The 22,500-nt window shown below is 43.2% G+C and overlaps 1 protein-coding gene across 4 annotated transcripts in view; it reads left to right on the top strand.

Annotated features, from left to right (window-relative positions):
• The window catches only part of HNRNPM (heterogeneous nuclear ribonucleoprotein M), a 41,883-nt gene that overhangs the window by 4,559 nt on the left and 14,824 nt on the right, over positions 1 to 22,500 (top strand). Inside the window, exons 2-11 of one of the 4 annotated variants that reach the window (XM_011966266.1) lie at positions 5,743 to 5,912; positions 12,970 to 13,022; positions 13,933 to 13,940; positions 14,029 to 14,122; positions 15,759 to 15,797; positions 15,915 to 15,950; positions 16,654 to 16,807; positions 17,973 to 18,022; positions 19,218 to 19,278; positions 22,126 to 22,227. In XM_011966266.1, the coding sequence (XP_011821656.1) occupies positions 5,743 to 5,912; positions 12,970 to 13,022; positions 13,933 to 13,940; positions 14,029 to 14,122; positions 15,759 to 15,797; positions 15,915 to 15,950; positions 16,654 to 16,807; positions 17,973 to 18,022; positions 19,218 to 19,278; positions 22,126 to 22,227 (767 nt within the window). Of the gene's footprint in view, positions 1 to 5,742; positions 5,913 to 12,969; positions 13,023 to 13,932; positions 13,941 to 14,028; positions 14,123 to 15,758; positions 15,951 to 16,653; positions 16,808 to 17,972; positions 18,023 to 19,217; positions 19,279 to 22,125; positions 22,228 to 22,500 lie in introns of all 4 variants that reach the window. The other 3 variants (XM_011966265.1, XM_011966267.1, XM_011966268.1) reach the window with 3 other exon arrangements.

A 22,500-nucleotide genomic window follows, 5' to 3' on the forward strand; every position in this document is an offset into this window, starting at 1 on the left:
CACCGTGTCAGCCAGGATGGTCTCGATCTCCTGACCTCGTGATCCGCCCGTCTTGGCCTCCCAAAGTGCTGGGATTACAGGCTTGAGCCACCGCGCCCGGCCAAGAGTCTCTTTTAAAGCTGTAAGCGTGTAGGTGGTAACCTCCATAGGACCGAGGCCTAGTGACGACATGGTGACCCTAGCTCTTAGCCACATGCAGTACTACTTCCCTAGATAAGCTGCTTTTTGTTATGCCATTCTTTGTTGATTGTCACAGTGTCCCTCTGAGCTACCATGCATACAGGTTGTGCTGGTTTTGCTGGTAAAGCACTAGAGACGGAAAGAGCTTGAGTCATGTGGGTAGTTCAGTGGTGGCCTTGGAGCTGGGATGGTGCTGTGAATAGTGCTCTCCACACCTTACATGCATTAGAGCAGCACAGGACTTAAGGGATTTCTGTGATGAGTCACTTTATATAAGGGATGGTTCTCACGCGGGCAGAGGGGTCCTTGTCCCTCAGGAGATGTGATCACAATTTCAGGGTATTGGGATTGCCGTTTCAAACTGCACTCGACCCTTGATTTAGAAACTTCAAAAGTAGTGAGTGTCATGCATGGGAACGGCATGAAGACGTTAAGAGAGTGTAGGCAGTCACTATTTGGTAGTCTTTTGCAGGTTAGAGGCACAATCTTTTTATTAGTTGTTTGGTTTTTTTTTTTTGAGATGGAGTTTCACTCTTGTCCCTCAGGCTGGAGTGCAGTGTACTGATCACTGATTCACTCCTAGCCTTCTGCTGTTCAGGCTTTAAAACAAGCCAGCCAGAGCCAGTGTACTCCAGCTCCTGGGCTCAAGCGATCCTTCCACCTCAGCCTTCTGAGTAAATAGGACTACAGGCAGATGGTACCATGCCTAGCTAATATTTTGTAGAGATGGGGTTATACCATGTTGCCCAGGCTGTTCTTGAACTCCTGAGCTCAAGCGATCCACCCACCTTGGCCTCCCAAAGTGCTGGGATTACAGGCATTAACTGTATTTTTAATTTATTTTTTTATTTTTTATTTTTATTTTTTGAGATGGAGTTTTGTTTTTGTTGCCCAGGCTGGAGTGCAGTGGCGTGATCTTGGCTCACTGCAACCTCTGCCTCCCTTTCAAGTGATTCTCCTGCCTTGGCCTCCCAAGTAGCGAGTAGCTGGGATTACAGGCGCCCACCACCATGCCCGGCTAATTTTTGTTTTTGTTCTGTTTTTGAGACGGAGTTTCACTCTTGTCGCCTAGGCTGGAGTCCATTGGCACAATCTCAGCTCATTTCAACCTCCGCCTCCTGGGTTCAAGCGATTCTCCTGCCTCAGCCTCTCGAGTAGCTGGGATTACAGGCGCCTGCTACCACGCCCAGCTAATTTTTGTATTTTTAGTAGAGACAGGGTTTGATCATGTTGGCCAGGCTGGTCTCAAACTCCTGACCTAAGATAATCCATCTGCCTCGGCCTCCCAAAGTGCTGGGATTACAGATGTGAGCCACCATGCCTGGCCTAATTTTTGTATTTTTAGTAGAGACAGGTTTCTACCATGTTGGCCAGGCTGGTCTTGAACTTCTGACCTCAGGTGGTCTGCCCGCCTCAGCCTCCCAAAGTGCTGGGATTACAGGCGGGAGCCACCGCGCCCAGCCAAAAGTTAAAAAGACTTGCAGAGTTAAGTTTTTATGTATACATATACATGGACTAGAGAAGAATATCCCCCTAATTTTATCCTGAAGATAGTGAGAAAATAGGATTGGACATGTTAAAAAAAGAGCTTTTCAGGACATTACTTTTATACCATGACATAATCTAAACTTGAATATGTCTCTCCCCTCCCCTCCCCTCCCCTTCTCTTCCCCTTTCCTTGCTGAGACAGGGTCTCCCTCTGTTACCCAGGCTGGAGTGTAGTGAGTGGTGCAGTCTTGGCTCACTGTACCCTTGACCTCCTGGAGCCAGGCTGTCTTCTTTCTGCGTTGCTGGGCACAGTCGTGCACCAACATGCCTGGCTAATTTTTTGTATTTTTTTGTAGGGACACGGTTTTGCCATGTTACCCAGGCTGGTTTCAGACTCCTGGATTCAAGCACTCAACTCACCTCAGCCTCCCAAACTGCTGGGACTACAGGCATGAGCCACCGTGGCCAGTCTGCTTGAATATGTGTCTTGAATGATATTTCTTTGAGGGTCATTTTCTACGAGTCTATCAATAATTGAGTTGGTGGTGGTAGATTTCCAAAAGGGTCAATTTTTTAAAAGCTGGAAATGACAAGAGATAGTTCTAACCTCTTCACTGAGGAAACCTCTCAGAGGGAATGATTAGCCAGGGAAGGATTTGTTTGCAGAGGTGCTGTGCCCATTAAGCATGGTGAGAGCCGCTTTCTCAGTGGTGAGTCATGTGATGTGGATTAACCCCAAACCAAATGCTCAGCTTCTGTGGTTACATTGGGTAGTTGATTGGTAGCCATAGTATGCACCTGTGGAATATAGGTTAGACACTTTGTTACCTGCTTTGGCTATAATTAGTTATTTATACATTTGGTAGCTTATAGGTGAGTTTAAGCAGTCTGGTGAAAACAGACTGGAAATATTCATCATGGACTCTGTGTCAGAATGTTTTTTATTGTAAATCTTAAAGTATTTGGGACTTCAAAAGTAACAATATTAAAATTCATTTCCATCTGTGAATCCTCTGGTGGACCATGATGTGTAGATTGTGTTATGTTTTATGAGTTTTTCTAACACTTTCATCATCATTTTCCAGGAAAGAGTAGGAGATGATTTGGCAGATAGTTTGTTTGGCAGACTTTGGTGAAGGACTTTTCTTTTGGAGTAGACAAGTGGCCTGGGTAACAGTTGTAGTTCTCCTGTGGGGCCTGCTTTGTGGTGTGAAGCCAGTTTTGTGTACTCAGGTAGGTTGCGTTCTAGGCATCTAGGGATTGGAGCTGCCATAACATCACCTTATCTGCCAGCCCGTGGGAAGGGAAACCTATTGATTGTGTACTGGTGTAGTTGAGATCACAGAGAAAGCTGCTTTCCTTGGTTTTACCTTGTGTCAAGTTGGGTGTAGCTCACACCAGTGATACGTTTGCTGGGATACCGCTTGGCACTCTTGTGTTTGGGGACTACACAAAGTTTCTGACTTTAAAGTTTTTCCAAGTAAATACATCACTAATTTTGAGACAGAGTCTTGCTTTGTCAACGAGGCTGGAGTGCACTGGTGCAGTCATAGTTCACTGCAACCTTGACTCCCTGGGCTCGAGCCATCCTCCTAGCTCAGCCTCCTGAGTAGCTGGGACTGCAGGTACACGACACCACACTCAGATAATTATTATTATTTTAAAAAATAAAGACAGGGTCTTACTGTGTCGAACTCCTGGGCTTAAGTAAGATTCTCCTGCCTTGACCTCCGAAAGTGCTGGGATTATAGGTGTGAACCACCACACCTGGTCTCCAGTGAATCCTTTTTTTTGTTTGTTTGTTTTGAGACGGAGTCTCATTCTGTCTGTCACTCAGGCTGGAGTGCAATGGCGCGATCTCGGCTTACTGCAACCTCCGTCCCCCAGGTTCAAGCGATTCTCTTGCCTCAGCCTCCTGAGAGCTGGGACTGCAGGCATGTACTACCACGCCCAGCTAATTTTTGTATTTTTAGTAGAGATGGGGTTTCATCATGTTGGCCAGGCTGGTCTTGAACTCCTGACCTTGAGTGATCCGCCTACCTCAGCCTTCCAAAGTGCTGGGATTATAGGTGGGAACCACCGTGCCTGGCCTCAAGTAAATAACATTTTAAAATAGTAGCTTCTCCAGCTACTATCTGGTGTTTAAACACTACCTTTCTGCCATGGAGGAAATTTATATCCCAGAATAAAGATCAGTTCTTCAGTTAAAGATACTTTTTTAAATCGTTAATGCTGTAGTCTTGGCTTTTTTTTTGTTTCCAGTTTTATCATGGATCACAAATTCTGCAGTAGAGCCTGTGGTCTGGGAGTCACTGGATTCTCCCTGACGGGACACAGGGCTCAGGAAGCAGAAAAGTGCAAGGCTCAGTTGCTTAAGAAACTTGAGGTGGCTTCTGGCTCCTCACTTGTTCCTGGTCAGCTCTCATCTGTGCCTCCCTGTAGTCAGAGGGGTTGCGCTTGAGCTGGCAGCTGAGGGAAGAGCCCTGGCAACCAGTGCCCGGGCTTCCAAGTCTGATGACTGCTACCTAGAGATGGTTGGTGTTACAGTGTGGTGGCTCCTAACACACAAAGGTAAAGAGTGCGACGGGGGAAGGCCGTGCCAGAAAAGCAGCCACCCTTCTTTGCCAAAGGCAGGATTGTTTGCATGCTGTCTTCCTCCTCCCAGAGTTGCTCAGACTCGAGTTTCCCCGCTTCAAAGTAGTAGGGTTGTATAGGGAGTGGTTTCTTTCCCACCTTTTTGGATTTTTAAAAAGTGCTTAAAATATACATAAAATAGACCATTTTAACCATCTTAAGTGTGCAGTGAAGTATGGTGTTTTGCAGCAATCACCTCTGCCCATTCCTAGAACTTTTATTCTCATCCCAAATGAAATTCTGTGCTCAGTGTTGAATAACTTCCCATTGCTACCTCCCCCTAGGCCCGGGTAACCTCTGTTCTACTTTCTGTGTACGTATTTGCTTATCATAGGTATCTAATAAGTGGAATCGTACAATATTTGGCCTTCAGTGACTGGCTTATTTCACTGAGCATAATGCTCTCAAGGTTCATGCATGTTGTAGCCTTTGTTAGGATTGCCTTCCTTTTTGTGGCTGAAAAATCCATCCCGTTGCATGGATATTCCATGTTTATTCCATTCATCTTTTGGTAGACCCTTGGGTTGTTTCTACCTTTTGGCTTGTATGAATAGTGCTGCTATGAACATTGGCATACGTGTATGAGTCCCTACTTTTAATTCTTTTGGGTATATACCTAGCAGTGGAATTGCTGGGTCACAGTAATTCTGTGTTTAATTTTGAGTGACCACCTAACTGTTTTCCATGGTGGCTGCATCATTTTATGCTTCCCCCCTCTTTTTTTTTTTTTTTTTTTTAAAACACCATGAGAGACACTTATTTGTGAAGCTAAAATTGGTTGGGCCTGTGTGTACTACCTCATATTTCCATTCCATGAAGTCTTGGAAATCATCCTTCTCTTTTCCTGTTTCTGTCTTGGAATTAACACACTTTGGTCAGGGAGTTGGCCTCACCGTTGTCTCTGTTACTCTCCATAGGAGTATTTTGTAAGCCCAGGAAAGTGTACTTTTCCTTGGGAATTTTGCCCCATGGAGCCTTTAGTTTGAATGTCTTAATTCAAAATCAACATTAATCTTGTCTTTGCTTTTTTTGAGACAGTGTCTCGCTCTGTTGCCCTAGGCTGGAGTACAGTAGGATGATCATAGCTTGCTGGTGCCTGGAACTCCTGAGTTTAAGTGATCCTCCCATCTCACCCTCCCTACTAGCTGGGAGTGCAAATGCGCCACCACACCTGGCTAAGTTTTATATATATGTATTTTTTGTAGAGACAGGGTCTTGCTGTGTTGCCCAGGCTAGTCTTGAACTCCTGGCCTTAAATGATCCCCCGTTCTTGGCTCCCAAAGTGCTAGGATTGCAGGTGTGAACCACCCCATCTGTCCAGTACTAGTCTTGTGTCATATGTAACTTTGTGTGGAATTGTAAACCTGGCAAATCAAATAATTGTCTTTCACATTGTGCTGACATATAAACCCTTTACCTTTTTTTCTCTTTTGAATTCAGTGAAGGAGAACGACCTGCTCAGAATGAGAAGAGGAAGGAGAAAAACATAAAAAGAGGAGGCAATCGCTTTGAGCCATATGCCAATCCAACTAAAAGATACAGAGCCTTCATTACAAACATACCTTTTGACGTGAAATGGCAGTCACTTAAAGACCTGGTTAAAGAAAAAGGTAATGGTACTGGTGATTGAGTAGGGTGAGAAGGTTGGTGTGTCATCTTTTCTGTGGCTAATTCCTTGGTTATTTTTGGTCAGTGGAAGCGGCTCTGGGTAGAGCATGTTCTTTCCAGGCTTAAGCGTGAAGCCCCCTTACCCCACCTCAGTTTTTTTTGTTTTGTGTTTTTTTTTGTTTTGTTTTGTTTTGTTTTGTTTTGTTTTGTTTTGTTTTGTGGTCATGCCCCTGTGTGTCAAACAGGATGGTTTATATGGTCCTTTGGCCTACAGTTGATTTTACTGGTTTAGTATGGTTAATAAGGCTTCGATTAGGCGTCCGGGGAGCCTTTTTGTGTTGAAATTTTTTGAATTTTGCACATTAGGTGGGAGAGATTTTTCCTTTCTTTCCTTTTCTTTATTTTTTTCTTTTTTCTTTTTTTTTTTCTTTTTTCTTTCTTTTTTTTAAGCTTTTTAAGTTTCACAGGAAGATAGCTTGTTTAAAATTTTGTGAATGTCTTCCTGGGATCAAAATTTGGTAGCTGGACCTTTTGCTCCTCAGATTCCAAACTATAAAACATTAGCCTGTATTTTAACTATTAGGCTTTTTCCCCTCTGGGAAAAAAATAGAGTAGGTTGGCCATTGGAGAGCTCAAAATAAGGTATCTGCTTTGTAACGCGGTGCCTTAGGATGTGGATTGTCATAGCCTAGGTATCCACCTTCCAGCCGAGGGCAGAGGAAGCAACCAAGCTCTGCTGCCACCAGGAGGCCCGAGGAGGCCTGCCTCTGTGATCCTCACCCCCGTGCACACTGCGGTGTCCTCTCTCTCTCTCCTCCTTCCCTCCTGTGCTGCTGTCGTCTTCCTTTCTTTACTGATTCTTGGCCCTGCTGGTGGCACTTAGGACTAAAGAGACTGCTCAGCCCTGGTTTAGACAACACCGTGGTAGAGAACAATTTGTATATTGCCTTGAGGCCCCCACCCCGACCTAGACTCAAACTACCCTTCATGGAGTCTTTGCATGACTGAAAGGTATTGGTTTTCTGGAGCATTCATTATGAAAAGAGATGTGAGCTTGATTTGTCAAATGATTTAACATTTCAGTGACTGAGATGCCCCGTGGATAGGCCATTTTGGTATGTGTACTGGTGCTCCCTGCATTGGGTTTTGAAATTATGAATGGCACTGCCATCATTGTCCCATCACTTATTTTGACCATGACATGCAAGAAGCACTAGGCACTGTGAACCTCTCCAGACAGTCACGCGTGCTGCTCCCACGTGGTATTTCTCCAGATAACACAGATGGAAAAACGTTTTGGTGTGAGATTGATGTGCCTGCCTTGATCGGCCAAATCATTCCTGCCATTGCTCCTAGGGCAAGAGTGCAGTTTCTTCTTTTTGTCTGAGGGCGTGTCATGCTGCATCCCAGATGCAGTGTTCTTGGTTTTTGGGACTGCTGCTTCAATAGAAGCTTAGAATTTCTGTACAGTACAGTTGGGCCTCATTCGAATTAGCTTTTGGAATAACCTCCAAATTTGTGTTCTCGTGATTTGGTTGAACCGCTGAATTGCTATTTCCATTGATAATAAGGTATAGTAGTTCCAAGAACCAGGAATGTGGCTTTGAAAATGTAATTGTTAGAATTTTGTAAGAGATTGCAGGCCAAATTATTTTTTCATTTTTAGGAGTGTGTGAACCAGTTTTGGGACATGCTGGATAAAGTAGGTGACATTTTTACTGCTTTACCATTCAGTAATTCGGTTTGGGAAACCTTCAAGCTGGTAGTAGCAGCAGCAGCCATGGTGTTTCTGGATGTAGAAGCAGTTCACCTCAATTCACTATTTTGCACTCTTAAGTGTGGAGCCAGCCTGGTGGTTGATTTGGATACTTCCAAACTGGTTCTCATATTCCCCTGGCATACTGCTACGAATGCCCGGGCTCAGCCCTCTCAGTGTATTTTTGGTGGTGTAATTTAGAATTACAGGTGTGCAGTAAATCAGTTATTTTTAATGAGCCTTAAAATGTTCTTGTTTAGAGCTCCCCTGTACTGGTTAAATTAATTACTTTGCTGTTTAATTAAATTATTAGCAGTATAGGATTGTGGGTAAAGTGACTCATAAGAGAAAGGTAATCTTTTTATGGTAATGCTTATATTCAGTATGTGAGGTCTAAAGAAATTTACTGTGTTTACATACATATGAGTCCTTAAGAAATACTCTTCTTATTATGAGCTTTTAAAAAGACATTTTTATTCGCGTTTTGGTATACAAAAAATGTTTAAGTGGTTAGTTTACATCTGAAATATTTACTTGAAATCTGTTGCCGATAAGTTCTAAGTGTTTTGAAGACTATACACAGGAAGAACTAGCAGATAGAGGCACTTACAACCCTAAAAGTATTAGTCTCAAAATAATTCCAAAACACAGAGATTTGGGCTGTCGTAATCTAAGCACTCTTTATCAGTCTACATTTTAAGGTCTGATGAATCTTAGCCTTGTTTCAGGAAATGAGTAGAACAGAACTAGAATTAGTTGTCCTCAACTGAAATTTTCTGTCGTTGTAGCACTGTCTAATTGCAGCCTCTCGGAACTAAAGTAGCTAGCTTTGAGAGGCCAAGAGGGGAGCTTTTTTTTCTAAGGATACTCCTGGGGGAGATTGTCTCACATGTTCCTCCCTCCCTCTTGATCCTTTTGCCATCTTTCATACCAGCTGCATATTCTCCAGCTTTAGTTTTAGCATTTAGCAGCATTCTAGGATTTCCTATTAAAAATCCACATAGGAAGTGAACTGGTCATTTATGCCTTTGAAAGTGACTTAACAGGCTACAGCTCCCCAGTTTGTATCCTGACAGGTAAAGGGATATGCACTTAAAGTGATTGACCATAAGGACTGGGTGGAAAAAATAAAGATTTCTGTGAGAAAAGGCGATCTTAGGCTTTTAAACTTAGTGTTGTGCTACATTTGTTTGAGACCATCAAGTCCTGTGTGAGTGGTGGAAGCTCCTTGCTGGGCTGCTTCTCCTGGCCTCACCAGGCAGCCGGCAGCACCCAGGTGGGGCAGTGCCACCAGAGCAGGACTGAGCTGCACCTGCAATGAGTAAACAGAGCCCAGGTTGAGGAAGGAAGGTCGGGGATGTAGTTTACCCTCAGTCAATCCCAAGTTTAGCAGCAGTCAGTTTAACTTGTGTAAGCAAAGATTTCTTTTAAGCACTTAATCCTTCCGTTAGTATTTAATGCACCACGTTAAGTAAATTTCAAATTGCAGCTGACAGAAAACTAAGGCCCAGAGGGCAAGTGTAGTCCAATAGAAAGCCTCCATCTTGGCTCCTGGAGATAATTTGCATTGTGGGTCTATTAGGCAGACCTGTATTTTCAGTTTAAATGAAATCCCTACCCAGTCTACTTGCTCCTTCATATTTTCCTTTGTTGGAAATGCAGCCTGCATTTTATTTATTTTGTTTTTGAAATGGAGTCTTGCTCTTTCTCCCAGGATGGAATGAAGTGGCGTGATCTTGGCTCACTGCAACCTCCGTCCCCTGGGTTCAAGTGATTCTCCTGTGCCAGCCTGCCAAGTAGCTGGGATTATAGGCACCTACCACCACAATTTTTGTATTTTTTTTGTATTTTTAATTAATTTTTGTATTTTTAGTAGAGACTGGGTTTCACCATGTTGGCCAGGCTGGTCTTGAACTCCTGACCCCAGGTAACCCTCTTGCCTTGGCCTCCCAAAGTGCTAGGATTACAGGCCCGGCCACAGCCTGGATTTTAGAAAGGCCTGTTATGCTAAAGCATTCATATGTGTGAATACTTACGTTGAGCCCCAGCAGTGCAGCCTTTCTGGCTTACCCTGTGTGGTCTCTAGTGTTAGGGAAGCAATACCGTTCTGTTGTTGCCACGCAATTAAGGAGGAGCATGGGCTCTGTCATTTCCTAACATGTCCGTAAGCCAAGTCGTTGTGTAGAATAATTATTTTGACATGTTTCAAGGTGTCTTTGTATTAAAGAGTGTGCATGTGTTCTGTGCACTCCGCTCCCCCAATAGAGTGGCAGCCTGAGAATTGACCGTTATGAACGGAAGAATGTTTGACAACATGCCTGACTTGCAAGCCCTGCCAACCCCTGTTTAAAAAGAAAAAAAAAATTATAGGCCTTATCACATATGAATTCTCTTCAGTGAAGCTTCGGCCTCTGCATTCCCTCTTTTTTTTTTTCAGACTTGAACAGTAAATGGGAACACAAAAACAAATACTCACTTTGGTAAAGGTTTGTGCAGGAGAGTGAGGTCACAGTAGCTGCAACAGACCACCTCAGTTCTTTTTGGGTTGCTTATCTGCTTATCCTCCTACTGTGTTTTAAGAATGAGGCAGTGTTTTTAATACTTCACTTAAATGTTGGTCAAAAATGATTTCTTAGAGCATATTAAATAGAGGTAGATAACATTTGGTGTTAGATTTTTTAATGTGTTAGTTTTTTCATTTCGATATTTTGATGTTTTGGGCTGCAGTAGAATTTGTCTTAGCAGCCTACTCTTAGGATTCTGTGAAATCCATCCATGTTTACACAGGGAGAGGAGCAACCATATTTTTTATTAATAACTGGGAGTGCTGTTTCTGTAAGACTACTGCTACTGCCAAGCTGTCACCTCTGCCCCTGAGTCCTGACTGTGTGATCTGCTCTGGATGGTTTGCTCGTTAAACTTCACTTCATGGAATGTGACCAGACTGTGTTTACTTGGCAAATTTTGCCCTCCCATTCTTGCTGATAGTTGTGCTGACTACATGAGACAAATCTTTGCTTTGCTATTGTAGAACCAAAAGGGAGGTGGTCTTTTAAAGGCTTCATTTTCCTGTAGGAAAGTATGAATTAGCAGCTGTTGCAGATCCCTTAACACTTAATTGGTGGTCTCTCAGGGTAGAGGTTGGAATTTTATGAGTTTGTGAGGAGCATAATCATTACTGATTATCTCGGGAACAGCACTACGGATGCTGGACCCTTGGGTGACTGCTAAACAATGATACCATTTGAGGTAAAAAGAGGGAGAACGTTTTAAGCAAATTTTTAATACAAAGGATTGAAGTCAGGTGTGTTATTACTAGACTAGACTGTTACGTGGAAAAAGTCCTAATTTCTAAACCTCTCTTTTTGTTAAAGTGGTTATGGCCATGGGAAAAAGTTTGGTTTGGATTTGCTTGGTTTCTGGGTTGCACTTACAGCTTTTTGATCACATGTCTTATGGACACAGACTAGAAACTTCCCATGCAACAGGATTTGAATTTTGACCACATGGTTGCAGCTCTCTTGAATTAATTATTGTGAGTCTTTTATTTTTTTAAAGGTTACTAGGTGGTAGTCATAGCTGGTAGGGAATAAACTTGGGGCCTCTTCAGTCACTATTTTGACATTATGTGGCATTTTCATCAAAGTGGAGACAAGGGTTGGTGGTCCTTGAATGGCTGCTGCTCTTGAAACAAATGGCTTTTAACATGGCCTCAGGGCGGCCGCATTTTTGGAACTGCTTTGGTTTTTAAGGGTTAAATAAAGCTGCCTTGTACAGCTGTCCCTTGGCTGTGATCATTTTTCAGTTTGCCCCACAGGAGTGCATACTCCAAAAGTAAATTTTACTGATCCCTCCTATTTCCTTCTTCATTTCTTTGCACTGATGATTCTCTCTCCTGTTTTGTGCAAAGTGTGTGTTTAGTTCTGAAACATTTCAGGAGAGGACAAAGAGGGTGAGGCTCTACGTGTAAACTTTGAACACTTGGCTTTCTTGCATTCAACCAGTGTGCAGAGCCATTAATAAATATGTCCTTCAGGTCTTTAAATTTTTTGTGAAGTAATTTTATCTTGTTTTTCATTAAAATTTTTTCTTCCTATAGCCTCATAATTTTAATGTCCTTTGAACAAAAGAATTGGAATAGGCAGGACTTGTTGAGGCCGTTAAGCAGGTTATTTTTACCCTTTTACTGCTAAACCAAACCGATCCAGAGGACAACAAAAGCCCAGTTTTTGACTTTGGAGAGTCTGGTTAGAGATAGTTTTCTCCAGGGTAACACTTCACATTTGTTTTCTGTGTGCCATCTTCAAGTTCAGCAGCCATTTTGGTGGTTGTCTTGATGGATTCTAACATCTGGTCATGGTGGTCATGAATTGGCAATCCAAACCTTGAGGAAAATCTGCAGAAACTTTCGAAATGCTTTGTTTTCCCTTTTGTGTAGATTAGAATCATGTGAGTCTATTTAACTGTTTAAATACAAAATCTGAGCCCTAAATTTGAATTTATTTGTGTCCTTTAATGGGGAGGTTTAGAAAGCAGCAAGAATGAAGCCTGGCCTAATTCACTGAAGAGAATCCAGATGCTGCTCTGGTTTTGTGATCTTATTATATTCAAACATTCTGCCTCTACAGATGCGGAGCCTACTGCTGTGTGCAGGACCAGCTATAAAATTTGTGGGGCCCAACACAAAACGAAAACAAGGGCCCTCTTGTTAAAAAAACTAAGAATGTCATAGCAGCAATAACAGCCTTAAACCAAGCTCAGGGCGCCCGAGTGCGGGGCTCTGTACGATTGCACGGGTTGCTCACCTGTGAAGCTGGCCCTGCGTCCGTGTGTGCCTGTGAGCTTATACCTTCGCATACGTGCGTCCTTGTATTTATAGCATGTGAGCTCAGCCCGATGGCATCGCAATTTGTATGCATTTCACCTACTTGCCACCAATGAGGGTGTATGTGTAAAACTTCCTCCCTTCCCCAGAAAAGTAAATCACGCAGACTTCTTTCCTATAGATTTGGATTGCCTCTAGTCATGAATGAGTCTTCCAGACAGGGAAATTGATATGGAAATCTGTGGAATAGCTTGTTTGTGGTGGGAGGAAAATCAAGGACATATTGTTAACGTGTTTTCACCTACTTTTACTGCACACCTGTAATGCCTAGTTCGGTGGTTTAGAGAATATGGAGTGTTTCTGGGCTTTCTTATAAGGCAGAGGCTCCATACAAGGTTGCTGATGATTGTTCTAAATTCCCATTGTTTTCTTGGCTTTTCTCCCTTGGTTTATGTGTCGTCTGGAAACTGATTTGTAGTTGGTGAGGTAACATACGTGGAGCTCTTAATGGACGCTGAAGGAAAGTCAAGGGTAAGTGTCTGAGAGAATTTCTTCTGTGGATTTACTACATGAAAAATGTAACTGTATGGTGGCGTGGAATCGAATGAAATCAGGAAGGCAGTGAGTGCTCATGTTACAGTAGCTATGTTTGATTTTGCCAAACATTTGAGTGGGGTGGGAGGGGATTTGCAAACGGGAGTCCCGCTTTTCCAAATGGCTGGCCAAAGAGCTTTTTGGTATTCTGTTTGGATGCCCAATTTGGATAACTGGGGACCAATAGCAGCATTGTCTCTTTGTTAACAGAGGAATTGGCTGTGTGTGAATTATGCATGGAATTTTAGCGGTGGTATAATTAATGTAAAACGTGTGTTCTTGTCTAGAAAATGTTACTCTTGGTTGTTTGCTGAATTTGAAAGTTGTGTGAACCAAAGATTCCGAAAAGTTGCCTTTGTGCCAGTAAATTGTAAACCAAATATTAAAAACCTGAATGTTCAAAATTGGCCTAGTTTAAAGAGAACATAAACTATTTTCTGTCGTGCAATAGAATGGCTTAGAATAATCAAAAGGTTGAACTTAACTTATGGAAGGGATGGATTTAGGAGGAATATGGTAAGGACTCGATTGAGTACAGAGGAAAGCAGATCTAAAGTTGGTGTGATTTCTTGGAGACCCTGAATTTAGGTCTGCTTATTAAACGTCAGCAGCTCTAGTGCAATGCTGGTAATGCGTAGGAGAAGGAGATATTAAGGAGCCCAGCTTTTAACAAGGAAGGCGAGGCGAGGCACTTCTGTCAGCTTCCCCTTAGAAGGGTTCATTTTAAAAGACTTTGTGACATAAATCATATTTTTAATTGGTTTGTAACTGTCATTGGTATTTACTATTTTTTCTCTTCTTTTTCCCCTTCCTTGCTCTTCTGACTGGTCTCTGGCTTCCTCCAAAGGGATGTGCGTAAGTATCGTCTAGTTACTTACTGGTATTTGAGCCTTCTAACTTGTAGGACTGGTTTCACTCGACTCGTTTCCTTTTAACTCTATAGTGTTGTTGAATTCAAGATGGAAGAGAGCATGAAAAAAGCTGCGGAAGTCCTAAACAAGCATAGTCTGAGTGGAAGACCACTGAAAGTCAAAGAAGTAAGCTCTTAACACTGTGAATACTGTGTGTAATTGTTGAGTGATCCCACTTTGGAACAGGGAAAGACGGTCATGGTCCCAGACGGCATTTTACAAAGCAAGTGCCAGCCTGTTGTTTCTAATGAAGAGTGTCGGTCACAGCCTACAGCGGCCATTCCCTGCAAGGACTTTGGGGTGGTGGCCAAGCAGATCCTGGGTGGCTGCTGACCGCCTTCTAACATCTGTGATTTGTCTGAGGCCTTGTTGTCTCAGGGACTCTTAAACTGTGAGCCCGTGGGTTTGTGCCATTAAGTTTTACTCTGTCTAAACCTTCTTGTTGGCCCATCTTGTTTCTTTTTTTTTAAAGTGAGTTTGTTCCAGCCTGGGCAACATGGTGAAACCTCATCTCTACAAAAGATACAAAAATTCGCCAGGCATGGTGGCGCATGCCTGTAGTCCTAGCTACTTGGGAGGCTGAGGCAGGAGGATCGTTTGAGCCCAGGATATGGAGGTTGCAGTGAGCTGAAATCACACCATTGCACTCCAGCCTGGGTGACAGAGTGAGACCCTGTCTAAAAAATAAAAAATAAAGTGAGTTTGTTATTCCTCAAACCTGCTTTCACATCTCATCTGAATCAAATATATTCCTCGAGGAAGAAGGTTTTTTGTTGATTAAATTCCTCTTGGCCGGGCGCAGTGGCTCACGCCTGTAATCCCCAGCACTTTGGGAGACCGAGCTGGGTGGATCATCTGAGGTCATGAGTTCGAGACCAGTCTGACCAACATGGTGAAACACCGTCTCTACTAAAAATACAAAAAATTAGCTGGGTGTGGTGGTGGGTGCCTGTAATCCATCTACTTGGGAGGCTGAGGCAGGAGAATCGCTGGAACCCAGGAGACGGAGGTTGCAGTGAGCGGAGATTGCGCCATTGAACTCCAGCCTGGGCAACAAGAGCAAAGCTCCGTCTCAAAAAAAACATCCCTCTTGATTTCTTTTCACCTCTTCTCTTGGGGAGGAAGATGAGTAGATTGAGAGGGAAGCGTCATAGGGTCTAAGGTCTCTCACATGTTATGGTGTCTTTTTTAGTGCTGATGGTGGTAAATGACAGGACAGAGAGTTGAAGAAGAGAGTCAGTACAGAGCTTCACAGACCTTCCCAGATGTTGTGTCACTGTGCAGCCCTCACACACATGCCTCCAACACCTGAAGGACTTGAAGGATGGGGGCGCTTGTGTGGTCTAGAACTGTTTCTCAAACTTCTGGAAGCCATTGACGGGGTTTGCAGAAATTACAAAGCCCCACTGATGAATTAGTAAGATTCAGCTATACCAAGCCCATGAAGCTCTAATTTCAGTCTGGCAGTTCTACATATATCAGCTAATCATGTTTCCTTCCCTACCCTGCTTTTCTTTTTTACTTAGTTCAGTTGAGAGCTATGTTTTTAGTGCTATATTTCATGCCTTTTCTTCCTTTCCTGTTCCTTTAGCTGGACTCTTCTAAGCTGGTAGTTGAGTTCATTTGACTTTCTTGTTAATAGATTTGAGAGATGCTTTCCAAACAACCTTTCAGTTTCTAAGTCTTGAGAATATCATTTACTGTGCAAGCATGGTTTGCGTTGTCACTGGGTCAAACGTAACACCATTTGTGCTTGTTTTAGGATCCTGATGGTGAACATGCCAGGAGAGCAATGCAAAAGGTGATGGCTACGACTGGTGGGATGGGTATGGGACCAGGTGGCCCAGGAATGATTACTATCCCACCCAGTATCCTAAATAATCCCAACATCCCAAATGAGATTATCCATGCATTACAGGCTGGAAGACTTGGAAGCACAGTATTTGTAGCAAATGTAAGTAAACGGAACCATCATCTAAAGTAGAAAATAACTTTATGAAATGGCCTTGTCAATATGTTATAAAAGTAATTCTGACATTTGAGAAGAAAAATATAGAGAAGGGTTGTGTTCTTGATTTCTTTAAAAATCAGCCGTATAGGTAGACTTTGTCTGCATTCCTAAGTCACAAGCTTGACCATGGTCTCATTGGGGCTGTGATTCCTGAGTTTTGCAGGTGTTTCCACAAGCAGTAACCGAGTCTGCATTCTCCGTTGGTTTATTTTGTGCAGTTTTGGTGCAGACTAAGAGTGTACGAGTGGAAGTGCACTGACACCTTCCTCTTATTGTGTCTGGGGTGAATGATACCTCCACCATTGCAAGGGGAGATATTTTTAGAAGAAAGTAGGTTGGGTGGAGTGGGGTATGGTAAAGCTTATCAGGGAAACAATTTTTTAAAAATGTTCAGAAAATGAGTATTAATTTGAAGTATGAGGTGACTTAAGTTTCTGAGAAAAGAAACCATATATTTAAGTACAGTTTATTTACAGTGAAGGCCAGGCTTTATAATCCTATTTTTAAATTTCCATTGCAGTTGATTAGTTTTTGTGACATTATTTCCTAATACTTTTTCCAACCAAAGCATGTCTCATTCACGTAGTAAAAATGTGTTTCTTAAGACGTTTACATTGAGGTTTTTACCCCGTTCTTTCTCGATTAGCTGGATTATAAAGTTGGCTGGAAGAAACTGAAGGAAGTATTTAGTATGGCTGGTGTGGTGGTCCGAGCAGACATTCTTGAAGATAAAGATGGAAAAAGTCGTGGAATAGGCACTGTAACTTTTGAACAGTCCATTGAAGCTGTGCAAGCTATATGTATCCTTCTGCAGGAATTCAACTTGTGAACAATTTGACCTAAATTGCTGTGTTAGTAATGTAGGTTTGTGTGAGGAAGAGGTGACTGTGTATTAATGTTTTTTATGTGACTAGGGAGAATGCATTACTGTGGAATTAAAAGGTTCTCAGGGCCGGACCGGGCATGGTGGCTCAAACCTGTAATCCCAGCACTTTGGGAGACCGAGGCGGGCAGATCACTTGAGGTCAGGAGTTCGAGACCAGCCTGGCCAACATGGTGAAACCCTACCTCTAGTAAAAAATACAAAAATTAGCTGGGTGCAGTGGTGGATGCCTGTAATCCCAGCTACTCAGGAGGCTGAGGCACAAGAGTCGCTTGAACCCGGGAGGTGAAGGTTGCAGTGAGCCGAGATCGCGCCACTGCACTCCACCAGCCTGGGTGATAGAGTGAGACTCAGTCTCAAAAAAAAAAAAAAAAAGGTTCTTTGGGGGTGGAGTTGATTCAGTACAGTGTGGATAGAGGGGATGGTTAGAACATGGGCATATGCCCATGAGTGGTCTTTCTACTGTTTTCAGAAGAGTCTAGGTTTGAAGGAGGAAGCCCAAAGAATGCACCACTAGAGAGAAACTGAGTTGTTATTTCATGTGTAATACATCCTTATAGGATTACTCACTCTCTCCAGTGAGTAGACATCATTTTGGAAGAGGACACTTCTCCTTGACCCTAGGCTTAGCCTAGAGTTTTAATCCCGTGGAGAGTACCCCACAGGAGCACATTCATGCAACTCAGACGAGACCGTCTTGGCATGTCTTATCCAGAAAGCATGGTCCTTCAGTTTAGATAGCGGTAGATGCCTGGCCCATTGGCCACATTCAGAGAACCTTGATGCCACTGCTTAAGAGGATGGTTTGGTGAAATTATAAGGTTACAAATGAAGCTTCACACCTGAGGAATAAGCGGAAGTTGTCTTGTCCTCCCCGCCGGCTTTATTTATTGTTCCTTTTATGTTTATTGTTGAAAGTATAATGAAGAATTGAAATTGCTCATAAATTCATCACTTAGAGGAACTGGTAGCAGTTGGAGTATTTTTCTTTCTTTCTTTCTCTCTCTCTTTTTTTTTTTTTTTTGTATTTCTCTTGTGCACATTTTTAGAATTGCAAGAAATAGCCTTAATTGTAATACCAGCTATGTTCAATGGCCAACTGCTATTTGATAGACCAATGCACGTCAAGATGGTAAGTCAGTAGGATCTTTCTGTGTGATATACTCAAGGCTAGCAAAAACATGGAATTAATAAGAATGTACACATATCCACTATAAAATATTTATGGATTAGTCTAAGTTAAATAAGGTGCAGTATGTTGAGTGAATTTGTGAGAGAAATAACATTTTGCTGGTCGGGCATGGTGGTTCATGCCTGTAATCCCAGCACTTTGGGAGGCTGAGGCGGGCAGATCATGAGGTCAGGAGTTTGAGACCAGCCTGACTAACATGGTGGAACTCCGTCTCTACTGAAAATACAAAAATTAGCTGGGCGTGGTGGCACGCACCTGTAGTCCCAGCTACTTGGGAGGCTGAGGCAGGAGAATCACTTGAATCTGGGAGGAGGAGGTTGCAGTGAGCCAAGATCGTGCCACTGCACTCCAGCCTGGGCAACAGAGTGAGATTCAGTCTCAAAAAAAAAAAAAAAAAAACATTTTGTTCATGGCAACTCTTGACTGCATTAGATATTTTTCCTTTTGCACAGTTGACTGTTCATGGCACATACAGGTAGTCACCTGGGTATCCTGGTTGAGCAAGTGATCTGTTTCAAAGAATAGTTATGTATGTGGGGTTCCAGTTTTTCAGAGTATTACAGTATAATGTTTGGTTAGCATCAAATCTTTTGTGAACATAATTAAGTCATTGATTCAGACAGCTCTTAAAGGTCTGTTGGAGCATTTCAGTCTTAATAAACATTTGCTCTACCGTGGCTGTGCCAAAGATAATAATTACTACAGGCATGACTGGAACATGCTGGGGGCAATCTAGTCGGGGCTCAAATTCAGGAAAAAGATAAAAGAAACTATAAAGCAATTTTTTCATTACTGTAAATAGAGTAGTTAAGTTTTTTGAATAGATGATAGATTCATGTGACTCAAAAGTCAAAAAGCATGAAAAGATAGCGTGAAGATAGTGTGAGTCCTACTTGGACTTCTTGCCCAGGTCCCCATTATCCCCCACGATAATATCCATATGTCTTTTGATCCTTCACCTTGACATAAAATAGGAAGCACGCTCCACATACCTTTCCACTCTTGCATATTACTCCATGGCGTGGATAATGTGTTTAGCCAGTCCTCTCTTGATGGGGGGGCCATTTCAGTCTTCGGCTGTGGCAAACACTGCTGCACTGGATACTGAGATTTATTCGTTTTCTTTCTCTTTCAGGATGAGAGGGCCTTACCAAAAGGAGATTTCTTCCCTCCTGAGCGTCCACAACAACTTCCCCGTAAGTGTTTCAGTGATTAGGGCTGAGAGTTTGAATTTGAGTTATACTAAGAAACAGAAAATTACCATAAAGTTTCACTTGAACCTGTGCCAGGTTAGCCCTCAGTTCTCTTGGCCAATTCTTTTCTATAGATTTTTCAGGGCGAGAAATGAGCAGAGATTCACAATTTGAGGATATTGTTAGGATTACCTCGTGTTAATCCTAGGATTGTAATACCACAATGTAGAGGATGTGGTTAGGCATTTTGAAAGTGTCCTGGGGAGGGAAGAATCAGAACCTGTGAAGGGAATGAAAACCAGGCTGCACTCTAATTCAGAAGATATTGGTTAGTCCCATGTGCACTAGCAGTGCACACTAGACATCTACACAGAAATTCGTACACAGTTGTTTGCAGCAGGATGACAGACACATGCTGCGGTGTGGATGAACCTTGATTTCATCTACAGGAAATGCTCCACATAGATAAATGTATAAAGGCAGAAAGTAGATTAGTGGTTGCCTGTGGCCAGGAAGGAGTAAGTGGGGACGGGACTGCTAATAAGGTTGGATTTCTCTTTTGGGTGATGAAAATATTCTGGAATTAAATGCTAGTGATAGTTGCCTATCTCAATATACTAAAAACCACTGAATACTTTGAGTGAGTTTTATGGTATGTGAAGTGTCTTGAACAAATAATTTCTATGCAGAGGGGAAAGGGGTCGGCTATTTGTGACACCCAGGTGAAAATCTGTCTTGTGACAGGGAAGGCTAGTTGATGGGCCACCACGTAGGTAGAAGTGGCAAATATTAGTGCAGAGTCCTACGTAAGCCGGAGACGGGAAGCCAGAACCTGAGTGCAGACAGCAGTGGGACATTTCAGGGAGTCACTGGCACAGGTAAAGCCCTCCTGGAGAAGGAAGATGGGTGAGGGTGAGAGGCCTGTGTGTGCTGTGCTGCGGGGACCTGCACCAGGTGGGTTGAGGGGGCCTGGTCTGGAGCAGCAGCTCAAGCTGAGGGCCCTACTCACTCACTGAGCTGGATGGGAGCCCAGGCCAGAGCACCTTTGCAGCATAGCATTAAGGCAGCATGACAGATGTATCTTGAAGGGAAATCTGTGACTTCATGAGAAGGCTCATCTGTTGAAAGTCAACATTAGTTAGAGAAGGATTACATTTCCTGGACATAACATGCTCATTTCCCAAATAAATTGTCTGTGTGCTCATCTGAGCAGCGGTCACCCTGGACCGTGGTAGTGGCTCTTGTTGACTCTTGTTTTGGATCAGGAGGTGGAGCACACTGCTCCAGGGAGCCATGGCTCTTGGTCTCCCAGCCATTTCAGAGGCTTGACTTCAAAGGAAGCCTTCAGTGTTTTGGGGAGTAAGTAACCTTGGTGATCTCTTGCTGCTGTTGCTATGCAATTAAAGATGGAATGTTAATCAGGTTAAACGCCTGGGAAGTAGTGGCAGGTTTTATTTACTTTTTAAATGAATTTTGTTTTCTTTCTTTCCTTTCTTTCCTTCCTTTCCTTCCTTCCTTCTTTTTCTTTTTCTTTCTTTCTTTTTGATGGAGTTTCACTCTGTTACCCAGGCTGGAGTGCAGTGGCGTGGTCTTGGCTCGCTGCAACCTCCATTTCCTGGGTTCTAGTGATTCTCCTGTCAGCCTCCCGAGTAGCTGCGATTATGGGTGTGCGCCACCATGCCAGGCTAATGTTTGTATTTTTAGTAGAGATGGGGTTTCGCCATGTTGGCCAGGATGGTCTCGAACTCCTGACCTCAGGTGATCCACCTGCCTTGGCCTCCCAAGGTGCTGGGATTTCAGGTGTGAGGCATCGCGCCTGGCCTTGTTATAATTTTTGAAACCGCCGGGCGCGGTGGCTCAAGCCTGTAATCCCACCACTTTGGGAGGCCGAGACGGGTGGATCACGAGGTCAGGAGATCGAGACCATCCTGGCTAACATGGTGAAACCCCGTCTCTACTAAAAATAAAAAAATACAAAAAACTAGCCGGGCGAGGTGGCGGGCGCCTGTAGTCCCAGCTACTCGGAGGCTGAGGCAGGAGAATGGCGTAAACCCGGGAGGCGGAGCTTGCAGTGAGCCGAGATCGCGCCACTGCACTCCAGCCTGGGTGACACAGCGCGAGACTCCGTCTCAAAAAAAAAAATACTAATAATAATAATTTTTGAAACCTTACCTGGTTGTAGTTTAAGCCTCAGATGGTGGTTACCCCAAATATTGCAAGTGTCAGCTCTTTTGGCTGTTTCCAGAGACCAGCCTGTATATTTCTGTGTCCCTGTTTGTGTTGGTAGAGCATGGAGTTGAGTGTGGGCTGGGTATCCAGTTGTGGGTTAGGAAGCTTCGGGGGAAGGAAGATAGGTTCTTTGAATACATACATTAGGTTCATTGTTACTAAAACCACCCAGATTCAGAGAGTAGCGTACATCCAGGATGTTGATTGGCTGGTTTGTAACGTGTTTTTTCATGAGAAACGTCCTTTGGGCTACTAGGGATTGGGCACATTTGTGCTGCTTTCCACCTGATGTCTTGAGTCACCTTTTTTGATCAGTTCTCAGTCCATGGGTTAGTGAAACAAATAGGCTCTCAAGAATGTTAGTGTGGGGGTTGTTAACTTTCCCCTGTGTTGGTTTTCAGCCGCCTTTGTTGTATACACACATATCCCAAACGCCAGAACAAGGTTCTGTTTCCAAATGTGCTGATGTTGAATTTTGCATTGGGCCCTGGGGTCACTGGTGGGTGGGGGTGGGTAGGCTGGAGTGGATAGCTGCAACTCACTGAACAAAGACTCTTTTCCTTTGAGGGCCAAGGTTTGCTAAATAGGGGAAAACTAAACTTCTTTCTCTTTTCCTTCCAGATGGCCTTGGTGGTATTGGCATGGGGTTAGGACCAGGAGGGCAACCCATTGATGCCAATCACCTGAATAAAGGCATTGGAATGGGAAACATAGGTCCCGCAGGTGAGAATGACAGTGCACCTTGCTTGGGGTTTTGGGGAAGTGAAAATTATTAATTATTGGGGCAACTGGACTTTGAGTAGTTTAAATGGAATAAATAGTTAACTGGGACAAAATTCCCTCCTTATTCATCTCTGCCTCATTTTTAATAAAGGCAGTATTTTGTATTTTTATCAAGTTGAATCCTTGTTTAAAGTCATTATACTTTTTCATTGTAACCTCACGACAACCTTCTAAGCTGAAATAGTTGTGCCATTTGATAAGAGGAGGCAAGCC

The sequence above is a fragment of the Mandrillus leucophaeus genome, unplaced genomic scaffold (genome assembly GCF_000951045.1).
Source record: "Mandrillus leucophaeus isolate KB7577 unplaced genomic scaffold, Mleu.le_1.0 Scaffold751, whole genome shotgun sequence".
NCBI lineage: Eukaryota > Metazoa > Chordata > Mammalia > Primates > Cercopithecidae > Mandrillus > Mandrillus leucophaeus.